The sequence below is a fragment of the Malaclemys terrapin genome, chromosome 21 (assembly GCF_027887155.1).
Source record: "Malaclemys terrapin pileata isolate rMalTer1 chromosome 21, rMalTer1.hap1, whole genome shotgun sequence".
Classification (NCBI taxonomy): domain Eukaryota; kingdom Metazoa; phylum Chordata; order Testudines; family Emydidae; genus Malaclemys; species Malaclemys terrapin.
Genome location: NC_071525.1, coordinates 6995269 through 7009723, shown reverse-complemented (window position 1 = coordinate 7009723; position 14455 = coordinate 6995269). Strand labels below are relative to the sequence as shown.

At 57.5% G+C, this 14455-nt stretch overlaps 1 protein-coding gene across 2 annotated transcripts in view; it reads right to left on the bottom strand.

The window, feature by feature from the left end:
* Positions 1-2315: 2315 nt before the first annotated feature.
* The window catches only part of ADAMTSL4 (ADAMTS like 4), a 63093-nt gene continuing 50953 nt past the window's right edge, over positions 2316-14455 (bottom strand). For both annotated transcript variants that reach the window (XM_054010959.1, XM_054010960.1), the window contains exons 9-18: positions 11216-11394; positions 10817-10922; positions 10217-10450; positions 9677-9806; positions 9067-9271; positions 8552-8725; positions 7380-7553; positions 5513-5692; positions 4643-4787; positions 2316-4098 (exon numbers count right to left, since the gene is read on the bottom strand). In XM_054010959.1, coding sequence (XP_053866934.1) covers positions 3959-4098; positions 4643-4787; positions 5513-5692; positions 7380-7553; positions 8552-8725; positions 9067-9271; positions 9677-9806; positions 10217-10450; positions 10817-10922; positions 11216-11394 — 1667 coding nt within the window. In that variant the 3' untranslated portion in view covers positions 2316-3958. The remainder of the gene's footprint in view (positions 4099-4642; positions 4788-5512; positions 5693-7379; positions 7554-8551; positions 8726-9066; positions 9272-9676; positions 9807-10216; positions 10451-10816; positions 10923-11215; positions 11395-14455) is intronic.

Genomic DNA, 14455 nt, shown 5'->3' with positions numbered 1-14455 from the left:
TTGGGGAAGGAGCTGGAATTGGAGCGGGGTAGGGGTGGAGTTGGGGCGGGAGGGGGGTCAAGCAGTTGGCGCCTATGTTTGGGGGAAGATAGGTGTGGTGATCCCTGGGTTTCTTGTGTATGGTTTTCTGTAGGGTTCCAGTGATGAAGCTGATTGTGGTGTCCAGGAAGTGGATGGTACTGTGCGAGTGCTCCAGGGAGAGTTTAATGGACAGGTGGTGGTTGCTGGAGTTGTGGTGGAAATCTATGAGGGAGTTTAAGCCGTCTGACCGGAGGATGAAAATATCATTGATCCATCTTAGGTATATCATTGGTTTTGTGGTGCATCTGTCCAGAAATTCTTCTTCAGGATGGCCCATGAAGAAACTGGAATAGTGAGAAGCCATCCTAGTACCCATGGCTGTTCCCATGGTTTGGCCAAAGCATTTGTTGTTGAATGTAAAATTGTTATGGATGAGGATGAAATGGATGAGTTTGGCAATGTGGATATCCGAGGGTCGTCCATTGTCTTGTGGATATTTGAGGCAGGCAGCTCTGCCTTCATTGTGAGGGACGTTGGAGTATAGGGAAGTAATCTCCATAGTGGCAAGGATGGTGTTCTGAGGGAGGTTGTTAATGTTGCAGAGTTTGTGGAGGAAGTCAGTTGTGTCCTGGAGGAAGCTGGTCCTTTGTGTGGTGAATGGTTTGAGGATGATTTCTATGGGTCTCGAGATTCCTTCAGTCGGAGCACAATGGCCAGATATGATGGGTCTGCCTGGGGTCCCTTGTGCATCTTGGGAAGCAGGCAGAAGGTAGAATTGTAGGAGGACAAGGTTGTAGAGTTGTTTGGGGAAGGATTTGATGGTATCGTTAAGTTCCTGGGTGAATTGTAGTGGGGGTCTTCTCTGATCTCTTCCTAGTAGGCGGTGTCGGAGGGTGGTCGGTTAATGTAGTCATCACGGTTGAGTACTACAATGGTGCCCCCTTTGTCTGCTGGTTTGATACCTATCTGGTGGTTAGCTTTCAGGGACTGTGTAGCTGTTCTCTGGGTGGAAGAGAGATTGGGGTGGATGTGATGTTTTACTAAGGATTTCAATTTTTTTCCTGATGCAATCAGTATAATGATCATGGTGTGATTTCGGCTATTGTGGGGTCATATGATTCTCCCTTATGTCTCTCCGTGGGGACGTGATAGTTGTGGGTGGTGTTGCTATTGTTGTGAAATTCTTTGAAGTGAAGTCAGTGAAATAATTCTTCTAGTTCTCCACGTTAGTACAATACCAGATTTTTGTGGTGGGGCAAAGTTCAGTCCCTTGTAGAGACAATTCAGCTCTGGATACGGGTGGTCTTCATAGATGGATGATGTTGGGGTGTCATGTAGTGTCCATGCGGGTCCTGGTGCCCTGGTTTCTCTCGGAGGCGGTGTTCTGAGGGTTGTGGAGTTCTTGTAGTTGGTTCCACCTTTTCGTTTTGTGTTGGATGGCTGGCATTAGAGGGAGTTGATAGTTGTTTTGGGTTTCTCGCATGGTCTCCAGGTAGGATTCCTGATTTTTTCCTTCCCATGTGTGGGACCATATGCTGATTTCTTGTTTTGGGGTGGGTGCTCCCTTCTGGAGTATGTGAGCTCCAGGTGAAGGTGAGGTGAAGGTTCCTCACCTTCCTCAATTTTTCGGAAGGTTCCTCAATTTTTCGGAAGTCTTTTTGCACAGCTGGTCAGTGTATTTGGGGATGTATGTCAGGGTTAGAGGGTTGTGGAGAGTGAGTCATCTGAGGATGTTATGTTTTCTCCATTGCTCAGGAAGTCGCCGTCGCTGTTAAGTTTTGCTTCCTTTTTCTTCGTGTTGGAGAGTTGCCATTTCAGACGCAAAATTCAGTTGTGTCTCAATCATTGTTGGCTGCAATGATGTTGTAGCCAGGTTGGACAGAGATTCACCAGGCTCATCTCACCGTCCCAGCCAAGCAAAGCGCAGAGAAGGCCCCAATTCCGCAACACACACGAATACGCCCTTAAATTCTAGCATGTGAGTAAGAGCTGTGCTGAATCAAGGCTTTAGATGGTAACTGTTTAGGGGCCTGTCTCTCACTCAGCCTATGCAATGCCTGGCACAACAGGGCCCCAAACTCAGTTGAGGACTCTAGATCCTATTGTAATGCAATAATAAAACATTATTATTCTTTACACAGTCTTTCCCAGCCCCAATCCCGCCCCCCAAGATTTCTCTGCACCAACCAACCCTCAACCAGGTAACTAATACTGAATACTTTTTTTTAATGGTCTTCAAATTGGCAAAAGTAACATATTTCTTAAAAGGGGGGGGGGAAATATAAGCCCACAGGGAAACATCAGCTCATCTTTAATAAAAAATAAATTAGATTTGCACAAAAAAACCCAGATACAATCTTTATAATATATAGTTATATATTTATATAATCTGGACACTCTGAATGGCTTTGCAGTAAAAATTTTCTATAAAATGTCTTTAATATAATGCCTTTATTTGTCAGGGGTTTGCTACCCAGCCTCATCAAATGTGGCCCTCAACGCTTTAGCATGGTGTGTCCATGTTGTTGGCTGGTGGCTGGTCCACAAGAGGTTAAAGGTCTACTACAGACAGTACCTAAAAGAGGTGATGCTTTAGCTTAACTGGTAGTGGCATGTGTGTTTTTTTCCTTTTTTCTCTCCTGAAGATCACAGGTTCAAATCCTGTGCATAGCTCGAGGTGGGGATTACGTGTGGACATTAAAAGTGATGGGAAATCTAGGGGCTGATCTATAGCCCATGAAGTTAACAGCAAGAATCTTGTTGGTCTCAAGAGAAGCAGAAAGACATGACGGAGAGATGCTATCCCCAAAACAGCCAGCCAGCCCATGCAGACATCCCTGTGGCCTGGGGGGCGTGTGCTCTACAGAGGAGGAGGTTTGCCTTGTATGTTCCCCAGACAAAGCAGGGACAGGGAAGGAAGTTGATGGGGAAACAACTGGAGGGGACTCACGCAAGCTTGACCCGCATTCGGGGGTCACGTCAGCACCGGTAGAAGTTGCTGGGCTGGGTGTGCAGGGCAAGCTCCCCAATGCAGGGGCGCCCCCTAGGGGTCAGAGGGGAGTTCAGGTTCCTGCTGCCCGTTCGGTCCTTGGCCACGTGGTAATCCGGGCGGTGACTTTTGTCTGCCAGGAGTTGGGCTGAAAGCCACCCCCAAACTCCGAGTTGTGTCACTTCTATGCCCAAAGAAGGGGCTCGGAGGCTCAGACGTGAGGCCCAGGCCAGGCTCTGGGATGGGACACGGAGCACATGGGTCTCTTCGCACCATTACGAGGAGGCCTGCCGGCGCTGGGCTTCGCAGCTCCGTGGGACACAGGTCGTGCGAGGGTCAGGCTCCGCGGAAGCGACGGGATCGTGTTTCCCAGCGGGAAGCACCAATTCCTTCCGGTAGCTGGGGGGGCCGGGAGGGTGGTAGGCTTTCCGGGCTCAGCTGTGGGGCCATGTGTTGACGGGGCAGCCGGGCCGGGGGCGGGGTCATAAGCATCACGGTCCCAGGGAGCAGTCAGCATCGCCCCTTCCCGTCATCACTGGGCCCATACGCAGAATTGGTCAGTAACACACAAGGGCCCTGATCCTGGGCAGGACTGCCCCTGCTGGAGTGAGCGGGGACAAGCTCCTGGCACTCAGCCCCACCCAGGATCAGGCCCTAGATCAGCAAGAGGAACTGGCCTCTCCAGTGACAGGCCCTGGGACGAGCCACGCATGCGGCCTGGCCGTGATCCTCGTTCAAAGCCGTCCTGGCCGCTCATTCCTCGTCCCTGCGGGCAGAGTCTGGTTGTCCCCTCCCCACATGCTGCTGGGTCACCTCGGGGGGACGAGTAGCTGGATCCCAGGAGCGTCCGGGGGGGCTGGGCATTGGTTTCACAGCCAAGGTCCGTCCGAGTCCTCCCCACAATGAGCGGGCGAGAGCCCAGCCCCCGTCTCTGGCCAGCCGGCGCCGCTACCGGCTCTGCATGTCCTTGCTCCGCTCCACGGCCCGTGTGCAGGAGGCGCAGCACACCAGCTTGTAGTACGAATAGACGCAGAGCCGGGCCTGCACCACCACGGGGCAGTTTTGGTACTTGTCCCTGCAGTTCTCGTCTGGAAAGAGGAGGGGAGCGGTGAGGAGCCGGGGGTGCGGATAACACTGCAGGGAAGGCCCGTTTGGTCCCACAACCCCGGCAGGCTTCCAATCCACCATCACTGCCCGGAGCAGCCGTCGCTCTCAAAGGGGTTTTACCAAGATGGGGGGCGGGGCAGGAAGTATAGAAGGGGAAACTGAGGCACAGAGAGGCAAAGTGACGGAGCTGAGAATAGAACCCATGAGTCCTGGCTCTCATCACTAGTCTGCTGCACACCTTCCCTGCGCTGAGAATAGAACCCAGGAGTCCTAGTTGCCAGTCCTGTGCTCATACCCCCTGGCATGAAGCCTAGGAGGGGCACCCCTCGCTCAGGGAGTCCATCCCCTCCATATCAGTCTGCATCACTTCCCATCGAGCACCAGGTCTTGGTCCCTGGGTCTGCACCGCCTCCCCTATTAGCCTCTCCCCCCTGCCCTGGGCTCCCTTTGACTGCTGTCTGCTTGGTAAAGTGGGGAGGAAAAGGGGGTGGCTGAGCAGGCCACGGGGCAGTTGGCATCGCTTACCGAGATCGGGGGTGCAGGGCTGGGTATTGCAGGAGCGTTTCTTGATGGGCCTGAGGTCCGACGGGCAAAGATTGCTGAAGGTTTTGTTCTGGGTCAGGCACTGCACCTCCCGCACCTGGACTCCCCCCACACACGACTTGGAACACTGTGGGGGGCAGAGAGGGGGTTAGGAGAGTAACCAACATCCCCTCAGAACCCTAAGGATCCCTGCGGTGCTCTGCAGATTTTGTGTAGGGGAATCGGCCTCCCCACCCAGCACAGAGATGCAGCCACCTCTGGCGCAGAGCATGTCAGCTGGCAACAGTCACTCAGCAACACTGCACAGGGGTCACTCAGTGCTGAAATGGTTAGGGTGCAGCAGTTTAAGACAGAAAGTGAAGCTGGGTCCTGTTGGGGTGGGTGGGTGGGAGGAACAACCCGACTTGGCCAGGGCACTAGGTTTTATGCTGGGATATTTTATGCCATGCTGTGTTTATCTTCCTGAGGCTGGGGGCAGCCTAGAGCTCACGCAGCCTAGAGCCCCCGCTTTTCCCCAACTGCCCTGCAGGAGATGCTGCCTCAAGTATTTGGCAAATGAATAGCCACTCATTATACCAAGCCAAACCCCCAGGGCCTGGAAAAATGGGCAATCAGATTGGCATGGCCACACGGCGCGTACTGCACTGTCCTCTAGTGGATGGGATCGGAATGGTTCGGCTGCATGTCATAGCCCCTATACAGCTCCCATCTGAAGGGGAGTCTCCCTAGGCTCAGCTGGCAGGGGCCTGGGTTGGGGGGTGGGAGGATCTGAGTTCACTTCCGTGGGAACCCAGGAGCTCAGGTCTGCGCGGGGAGGGGCCTGGCCAGTCTGGGGGGCACGCAGGTTCTCACCGCGCTCCAGGAGGTGGAGAACCAGCGAGCGTCACAGGCACTGCCGGTGCAGGGCTGCAGGGAGGGCGGCTTCTCCAGGGGGGCACACTCCGATGCCTCCGTCACATTGAACTCCGAGCCAAACTTGCTGACACAGATCACGTCCCGCCGCTGGGTGCCGGTGCCACAGTCCGCCGAGCACTAGGGGGGCAGGGAAGGGAAGGGGGCTCAGAGCAGGGCTCCTGCATGTCACCCACCCAGCACTGAGGGAAAACCCACACGCTACCCACCCAGCACCCACGTCCCACCCTCGTCATTAGGGCATGTCCTAGCAGGACCAGGCTGGCTGGTCGTGGGAGAGGCTGTTCTCTCTGTTTCTGGTCACTGGCAAAGCGGCTTCTGCTCCCTGTGCTTCCCGGAACTGCGGTGTGTCCCTGTGAGGACTGCGAGAGACCTCGGCCTCCAGGAGGGCAGAACTGGGGTTGGCGAGTGCAAACACAGACCAGGGTAGCTAAAAATCCTTGACAGAATGTCCCCGTGACCACACCCTGCACGCTACTGTAACAATCTGGGTACCGAGTTATGCCTTGGGAGGTATCATCGGAAAAGTCATCGTCTGCTGATCAATACTGCCCTGATAAAATATGGGTGGCCACATTGTGAAGCGATAAGATTCCAGCTGCATGGGGATCTTAACATATGGTCCAAAGGGAGCACAGCAAAGAGGCCTGTCTCAAACAAAGGAAAGTGGGCTCTGCTTAATTGGCATTTAAGCAGCAAACAGAGTCATCAAGTAGGACGGGTAGACACAGAAACCCCAAACAGGTGAGGAAAAGCAGCAGGGAGCATCCTTCCACACAGACTTTCTGTCGCCAGAATCTCAGCTGGAAATGGTTTCCAAGAGGAGGGGAGATGCTGTAAAAAGGGGGATAGACACCCCAAGGCTCTCCTCCTCTCTCTCTGCCCATTGATTCTCTGCACCAGAGGGACAAAGGAAGCAGCCACCGAACTGGGGAAGGGGTCCTGGTCTAAGAAGCTTGTTCAGTAAGACGGCAGAGAGCACATGGTGAGTAAACCTTGCCTCGAATTGAACAGAGGTTGTTAAGTTAGGCACCTGCAGCGTTTTCTCTTTACTTGTCTTGTAGCCATTTCTGACTGTTATGTCTCATGACTTGTACTCACTTAAAATCTCTCTCCTGGCACTTAATAAACTTGTTTTATTGGTTTATCTAATCCAGCGTGTCAGAATTGCAGTGTCTGGGAAACTCCATTTGGGGGAACGAGATGTGTGCATGTCACTTCATTAATAAACGGAGGGACTTTTTATTCGCTTGTATTGTTCAGCAGAGGGCCGGGCAGGACAGGATGTACATTTCCGGGGGGGAAATCTAGGATGAGGGGAGTGTTGGGGTCACCCTGCAGTATAACCCAGGCTGCTGAGGGCCAAGGTGTGTGCTGGCTGCAGCCGTCGCTGGGAGTGACTTGCATGTTGGAGGCTGTTTGGGAGCAGTCCAGATTGGAGGCTATAGACGCCAAACAGTAAAGGGCACCCAAGTTAGAGGGCAGGGGTGACACACTTACTCGCTAGGCTGGACTGTACGCTGGGTATGTGTCACACACATACCACTGATGGTTACGCATGGGCACACACACACATCAACACCTATGCACACCCTTGCACACACAGAGCACTGATTGTTATGTATGGGCCCGTGTGTGCGCACCCACAGAGCACTGATTGCTCTACCTGGCACACGCGTGTGCAGCACACATACCCTGTGCTGTGCAAACCATCCCAGGAGGCTGCAGAGAAAGCATCCCCAGGCCTGGCCCCGAGAGCAGGGTGCTTTCCCACCCAGCCCGGCCCAGCGCCCGCACCCCTCCTCACCTGGCTCCAGGGTCCCGTGTACCACTTCACGGTGCGGTGGCAGGGCCCGCTGTTGCAGGCCCGCATGTCGGCAGGCTTGGTGCCCGCACAGGTCTCCTCCACCTGCCCGTTGGCGTAGCTGGACAGACAGACCACCGAGCGGCGCTGGATCCCCGTCCCGCATTCCACTGAGCACTGGGGCCGACGGGAGAGAGAGAGACGCCATCAGGGAACCTGGCCAGGGGCTGAGAGACGGGCACCTCCCCGCTCAGGACTCCTGGGGCCTGGGGCTATCTAGCCTGGCTCAGACCCTCGCACCCTGGCTCATTACACAGGGATCCACCCCGCACTGGCCCCATGGCTCCCTGGGACCTGCAGGGGCGGCGGGGTGTGTGTGTGTGTTTCTCATCCATCCTTCTGCAGAGCCTCCCAGCTGTGCTCCCTCCTTGGGAGGGTAGAGGGCAGCACTGCCCAGCATTGCAGGGAAGCCACAGCCAGGCTTCTCCAGGCAGGGAGCCACAATCCAGGGTCTGCACCTCGCCCCTCCTGGCTCCCGACCCCAGGGGTGCAGCAGCCCCAGCCCTGGGGCAGGGAGCTTTTCTCCTACCCCCTGAACTTATCCGGGCCGGGCTGGGGGGTGGGAGGAGGGTCACCATGGCACCAGCCTTGTTTCTGCAGAGACCTGGGTTCTAAGGGTCTCAGGCAGGAGCGCCACCAGCTTTTCTGCCACCCTAGGCGGCGGAAGGTCCCACCCCGAAATGCCGCCCCCCACAGAGGCGGCGGAAGGTCCCGCTGCCGAAATACCACCACAGTCGCCGCCCCCCAAATTGTAGCGCCCTAGGCGACCGCCTAGTTCACCTAATGGGTTGCGCCAGCCCTGGTCTCAGGTCACATGAGAAACGAGTTTGCTGGGCCTCGCCCTTGTTCCTAGTGGAAGGGCTTCAGCTTTGCAAGGTCACTGCAAAGTCTGGCATGATTGGGCTGTCCCTGCCCCAGGAGCCCAGGTCTGGGCTAGCAGGAGCTGTGGGTCAGGAGTGTGGGTCAGCGGCGGAGCTGGGGGGAGGGCTGGGCTAGCAGGGGCTGTGGGGCAGGAGTGTGGGTCTGCGGCGGAGCTGGGGGGCAGGGCTGGGATAGTAGGGGCTGCGGGTCGGGATTGAGGGGCACCGGTGGAGCCGGGCGTGGTTATCACCGACCGTGTTGCTCCAGTCGCTGTGGAACCAGCTGCGCACGCAGGGCCCCATGTCGCAGGCCTCGTTGGCCGGGGGCCGGTGGCTACCGTTGCACTCGCCGTCGCTCAGCAGGTCGCCATGGTTACTGATGCAGCGGATGTGGCGGGTCCGGTGGCCCAGGCCGCACAGAACCGAGCACTGGGGGGAGGGTGGAGCGGGAGATGGTGTCACCATGGAGACTGGTGTCACTACGACAACCTCTCCCTGTATGGGATGGGAGGGAACCCCCCCCCAGTCCTGCCCCCCAGGGGCTCTCCTCCTTCATGGCACCCCCGCCGCAGGCATCCCTCCCTTTACAGCACCGCCCCCCAGGAACCGCAGATCAGACACATGGGCCCATCTACCCCATGTGCCCCCTCCCACCCCAGATCAGACCCTTGGCCCCTCCAGCCCCCCACCCTTCGAGCCCCGCCCAGAGAGCAACCTCCCCCCCCATGCCCAGCTCCCAGCGCTAGCCCTGAGCCCCGGCCCGTCCTTACCGCGCTCCAGTTGGTGCGCACCTCCCAGTGGCTGCAGACGCGGAGCTGGCAGGGCTGCGTGGGGCTGGGCTTGTCCAGCTGGCCGCAGTGCTGCGGGTGCACCATGGTGCTGCGGTTGGCGTAGGTCTGACGGCACAGGACCTGGCGGTGCTGGGTGCCCGGCCCGCAGGACTTGCTACAGGCCGACCACTCGCCCACGTCCCAGCTGCGGCCAGGGAGAGTCAGGGTCAGCCCGGGCTGGGCACCGGGACCTGCCGGGCTCCAGGCCCTGCCCTGCAGCCGTGGGCACCCGCACCTGGGGGCGCCCGCATGAACCACAGTCCTGGGGCGGGGGACCCACACTCACTACAGCCTGGGGGAGGGGGAACGCGCACTCACTACAGCCTGGGGGGTCCCTCCCTCACTACAGCCCGGGGGGTGGGGAACCTGCACTCACTATAGAACCGGGGAGGGGACCCGCACTCACGACAGCCTGGGGGGGGGGGGAACTGGAGGGGAGGTCCCACTCTCACTACAGCCCTGGACCTGCCCTCCTCCCCAGGGCCCTGTGTCCTTGGCTCCCCGCGGAGGGCGCTGGCCAGGCCGGGGGCAGGGGGACGCAGACACTCACTAGGCCGGGCAGGGCTGGGTGTTGCAGGCTTCGTCCGGCGCGGGCGGTTTGGGGGCATCGGCGCATTGCTCCTCCCCAACCTCCTCCTGGGAGTGGCGGGCGGCACAGCGGAACACGGGCTGCCAGAGCCCTGCAGAGACATGGGGGGGGAGAGAGAAAGGGGGTCCCATATAACACAGGGGTCATAGACACGGCTGGGGGGACCCCAATAACCTGGGGGTTGTAGACACGGGGAAGGAGCATCAGGGAGGAATGGGGTTGGGGAGCAGGGGGACAAGGAGTAGGGGGAAGGGCAGTGGGGGGATAGGGATCGGGGAATGGGTTATGGGGGATGGGGCATGGGGGGATGGGGAGGAGGAGGGGACAGGTTGCGGGGGGACAGATAGTGGGAGGATGGGGGTAGGGGTGGGTCATGGGGGGATGGACGTAGGAGGGGACAGGAATCAGGAGGACGAGGCGAAGGAGGTGAAGGATGGGGATCGGGGGCTGGGTCACGGGGGGACAGGGCGGAGGAGGGGACAGGCTGCGGGGGTCGCTCACCTTTCCCGCAGGAGGCGGAGCAGTCGGTGCTCCCCACCCGTTTCCAATAGATGTCGTGCGGCTGGTGCCAGGGTGGGGGCGACAGTGGTGGGACGCGGACGTTGCGCTGCAGTGTCCCGGGGGTCCTGCCTGACTGGCTGGCTGGTGCTGGCGCCCGGTGCCGGGTCCCCATGGGGTGATTGTAAGAGGTGGGCGGCACCAGCTGGTCGCTTGGTGACAACATGGTCAGGGCACCTGGAGGAGAGAGCAGAAGGGCGCCTTCGATGGGTGATATGGGGGGAAGGGCCTCCGGGGGGAGGTGGGCCCCTCAGGGGGTGTTAGGGATGTGAAGGCCACCTGGGAGGTGATGGGGGGGAAGGGCCCCCAGGGGGTGATGGGGGGGAAGGGCCCCCAGGGTGGGAGTAATGGGCCCCCCTGTAGGGTAATGGGAGGTGAAGGGCCCCCAGGGAATGATGGGGGGGAAGGGCCCCCAGGATGGGAGTAATGGGCCCCCCTGTAGGGTAATGGGAGGTGAAGGGCCCCCAGGGAATGATGGGGGAAGGGCTCCCCGCAGGTGATGGGGGGGAAGGGCCCCCCGGAGGGTGATAGGAGGTTCCTTACTGACGTCCTGCCGGCGGCCGGGAGGGTCATGGGCGGGGCTGTCTGGTCTGGCCCCCGCCAGGAAGAAGCGGTAGGCGACGCCGGGGTTGTCCTGCTGGAAGATCATCTGGGGGAGACGACAGAGAGCGGCTCGAGCAGGGCGCCTGGAGGGGGTGGGGGGCGGGGGACACCCGCCATTCAACAGGCTACCCAGCTGGCCTCCAAGTCTCGTCTGCCACAGCCTGCCACGCATGGAGTCAACCGGCGGCTCCTCTGCCAGCCCCCTTCCCTGGGATCCCCCCCACCCAGGGCCTAGGAACCCCCCCGACCCTAGACTGCTCCCCACTGCCCTCAGGACCAGAATCCCTCCCTGCTCTCCCATTCTCCATCCCCCACGAGCCAGGCCCCCTCTGTACTCACATACACATCAATGGGTTCTGTGGTGGGCCCCTCGGCTGTCAGCGACTCTCCCCCCGCGCGGGGCTCCTCGTGGCCTGGCCGGGTATAGACGAAGACGGTGCCGCCTGCCTCGTAGCGCCCGGGGGGATCCACTGCCCAGTTCCCATTGATGATCGACTTCCCGGAGCGGCTCCTCAAGGCTGCAGCGCACAGAGGGGGGGCGGCGTGAGCGTCCTGAGCCTGTGGGGGGCTCCGGGACTTCCCCCGTGCTCACTCGGGACCCCGGCGTGCTCTGCATGGACTGCGGCCCTGGAGCCCATGTCCCGGGGCACAGGGAGAGCTGCCACCTTGGGGGGCTGTGGTCACAGCACAGCCTGGCAAGAACGGGGAGCCTGGGCGGCTTGCGTGGTATCAGGGCAGCTAGTGAAAGGTGCACTCGGAGTGTGTGTGTGCATGTGTGTCCATGTTGTGTCTATGTGTGCAAATGTCCGTGTAGATTTTGCATGCATGTCTCTGTGTCAGTGTACACGTGTGCCTGTATAGATCTGTGTGCATGTCTGTGTGTGTCAGTGTGCAGGGGTGTGTGTGTGTATGTGTGTCAGTGTATGTGTGTGGGTGTATCTGTGTGTGTCAGTGTACAGGGGGGTGTGTGTGTCAGTGTACAGGGGTGTGTGTGTGTGTGTGTGTGTGTGTGTGTGTGAGTGTACAGGTGTGTGTATACGTCTGTGTGTGTCAGTGTACAGGGGTGTGTGTCTGTGTGCATGTCTGTGTGTGTCAGTATACAGGGGAGTGTGTGCATGTCTGTGTGTGTCAGTGTACAGGGGTGTGTGTGTGTGTGGGTGTATCTGTGTGTGTCAGTGTACAGGTGTGTGTGTGTGTGTCAGTGTACAGGGGTGTGTGTGTGTGTGTGTGTGTGAGTGTACAGGTGTGTGTATACGTCTGTGTGTGTCAGTGTACAGGGGTGTGTGTCTGTGTGCATGTCTGTGTGTGTCAGTATACAGGGGAGTGTGTGTATACGTCTGTGTGTGTCAGTGTACAGGGGTGTGTGTGTATACGTCTGTGTGTGTGAGTGTACAGGGGTGTGTGTCTGTGTGCATGTCTGTGTGTGTCAGTGTACAGGGGTGTGTGTGTATACGTCTGTGTGTGTGAGTGTACAGGGGTGTGTGTCTGTGTGCATGTCTGTGTGTGTCAGTATACAGGGGAGTGTGTGTATGTCTGTGTGTGTCAGTGTACAGGTGTGTGTGTGTGTCAGTGTACAGGGGTGTGTGTCTGTGTGCATGTCTGTGTGTGTCAGTATACAGGGGAGTGTGTGTATACGTCTGTGTGTGTGAGTGTACAGGTGTGTGTGTGTGTGTCAGTGTACAGGGGTGTGTGTGTGTGTGTGTGAGTGTACAGGTGTGTGTATACGTCTGTGTGTGTGAGTGTACAGGGGTGTGTGTCTGTGTGCATGTCTGTGTGTGTCAGTGTACAGGGGTGTGTATATGTCTGTGTGTGTCAGTATACAGGGGAGTGTGTGCATGTCTGTGTGTGTCAGTATACAGGGGAGTGTGTGCATGTCTGTGTGTGTCAGTGTACAGGGGTGTGTGTGTGTGTGTGTGTGTGAGTGTACAGGTGTGTGTATACGTCTGTGTGTGTCAGTATACAGGGGAGTGTGTGCATGTCTGTGTGTGTCAGTGTACAGGGGAGTGTGTGCATGTCTGTGTGTGTCAGTGTACAGGGGTGTGTGTGTGTGTGGGTGTATCTGTGTGTGTCAGTGTACAGGTGTGTGTGTGTGTGTGTCAGTGTACAGGGGTGTGTGTGTGTGTGTGTGAGTGTACAGGTGTGTGTATACGTCTGTGTGTGTCAGTGTACAGGGGTGTGTGTTTGTGTGTATGTCTGTGTGTGTCAGTGTACAGGTGTGTGTGTGTGTCAGTGTACAGGGGAGTGTGTATACGTCTGTGTGTGTCAGTGTACAGGGGTGTGTGTTTGTGTGCATGTCTGTGTGTGTCAGTGTACAGGGGTGTGTGTTTGTGTGCATGTCTGTGTGTGTCAGTGTACAGGGGTGTGTGTTTGTGTGCATGTCTGTGTGTGTCAGTGTACAGGTGTGTGTGTGTGTCAGTGTACAGGGGAGTGTGTATACGTCTGTGTGTCAGTGTACAGGGGTGTGTGTGTGTGTGTGGGGGGGTGTATCTGTGTGTGTCAGTGTACAGGTGTGTGTGTGTGAGTGTACAGGGGTGTGTGTGTGTGTGTGTGAGTGTACAGGGGTGTGTGTTTGTGTGCATGTCTGTGTGTGTGAGTGTACAGGGGTGTGTGTTTGTGTGCATGTCTGTGTGTGTGAGTGTACAGGGGTGTGTGTCTGTGTGCATGTCTGTGTGTGTGAGTGTACAGGGGTGTGTATATGTCTGTGTGTGTCAGTATACACATGTGTATGTCTGTGTACACATCTCTGTGTGTCACTGTACAGGACACGTGTGTGGGTCTATGAATGTGTGTGTCTATGTGCCCACATGGAAGTGTCTGTGTCCGTGTGTGTTACAGGTTACCCGTGTGTCCGTGTGTGTGCGCGCATGGCCTGCACGTGGGTGTATCTATGAAAGCGTGCATATGTAGGTGCACATATGTGCACATATCTGTGTACCTGCGTATAAGTGTGCACATCTCTGTGCATAGAAGGGTAGGTGCATGACACTGGCTGTCCCAGATCCCATTAGAAAATGGCCTGAGCTGCAAAGTGCCAATCTGGACCCAAACTCCCCTGGGAGCGCTGGGCTATCCCATCACATCAGCTCCTTGCCTCGTGGATCATGCCCCTTGTCGGTGCCAACACCTGGTGCATCAGAGGATACACACCTGCCTAGAGCATATAGCTGCACGGGAGAGAATTTACCAAACACCTTCCTGACCATGCAGGCAATCAGCCGAGACCCTGGAGCAGGAGAGCTGCCTGCCCTTATCTCAGCTAGGTGTGCGTGCAAACTGAGTGTGAAGTGTCCGGGTGTGTGACGTCTATATGAGGTGTGCCTGCATGAAGATATAGCGTGTGTACACAAGGTTTGCATGTGCAGCACGTGCCCAAGGTGTGTGCAAAGTGCACAGGTGATGCAGGAGAGGTACATGCCAGGTATACGTGTATTAGGCACATGCGTGCAATGCATCTGTGCACAGTGTGCTTGTGCAAGGTGTGTGGGCAGCACATATGAGCTGGGCATGTGCAAGGAGCGAGCACGCAAAACGTGCGTGCCAGGTGTGCATCGATGAGACCCATGCGAGTGGGCAAGGTAG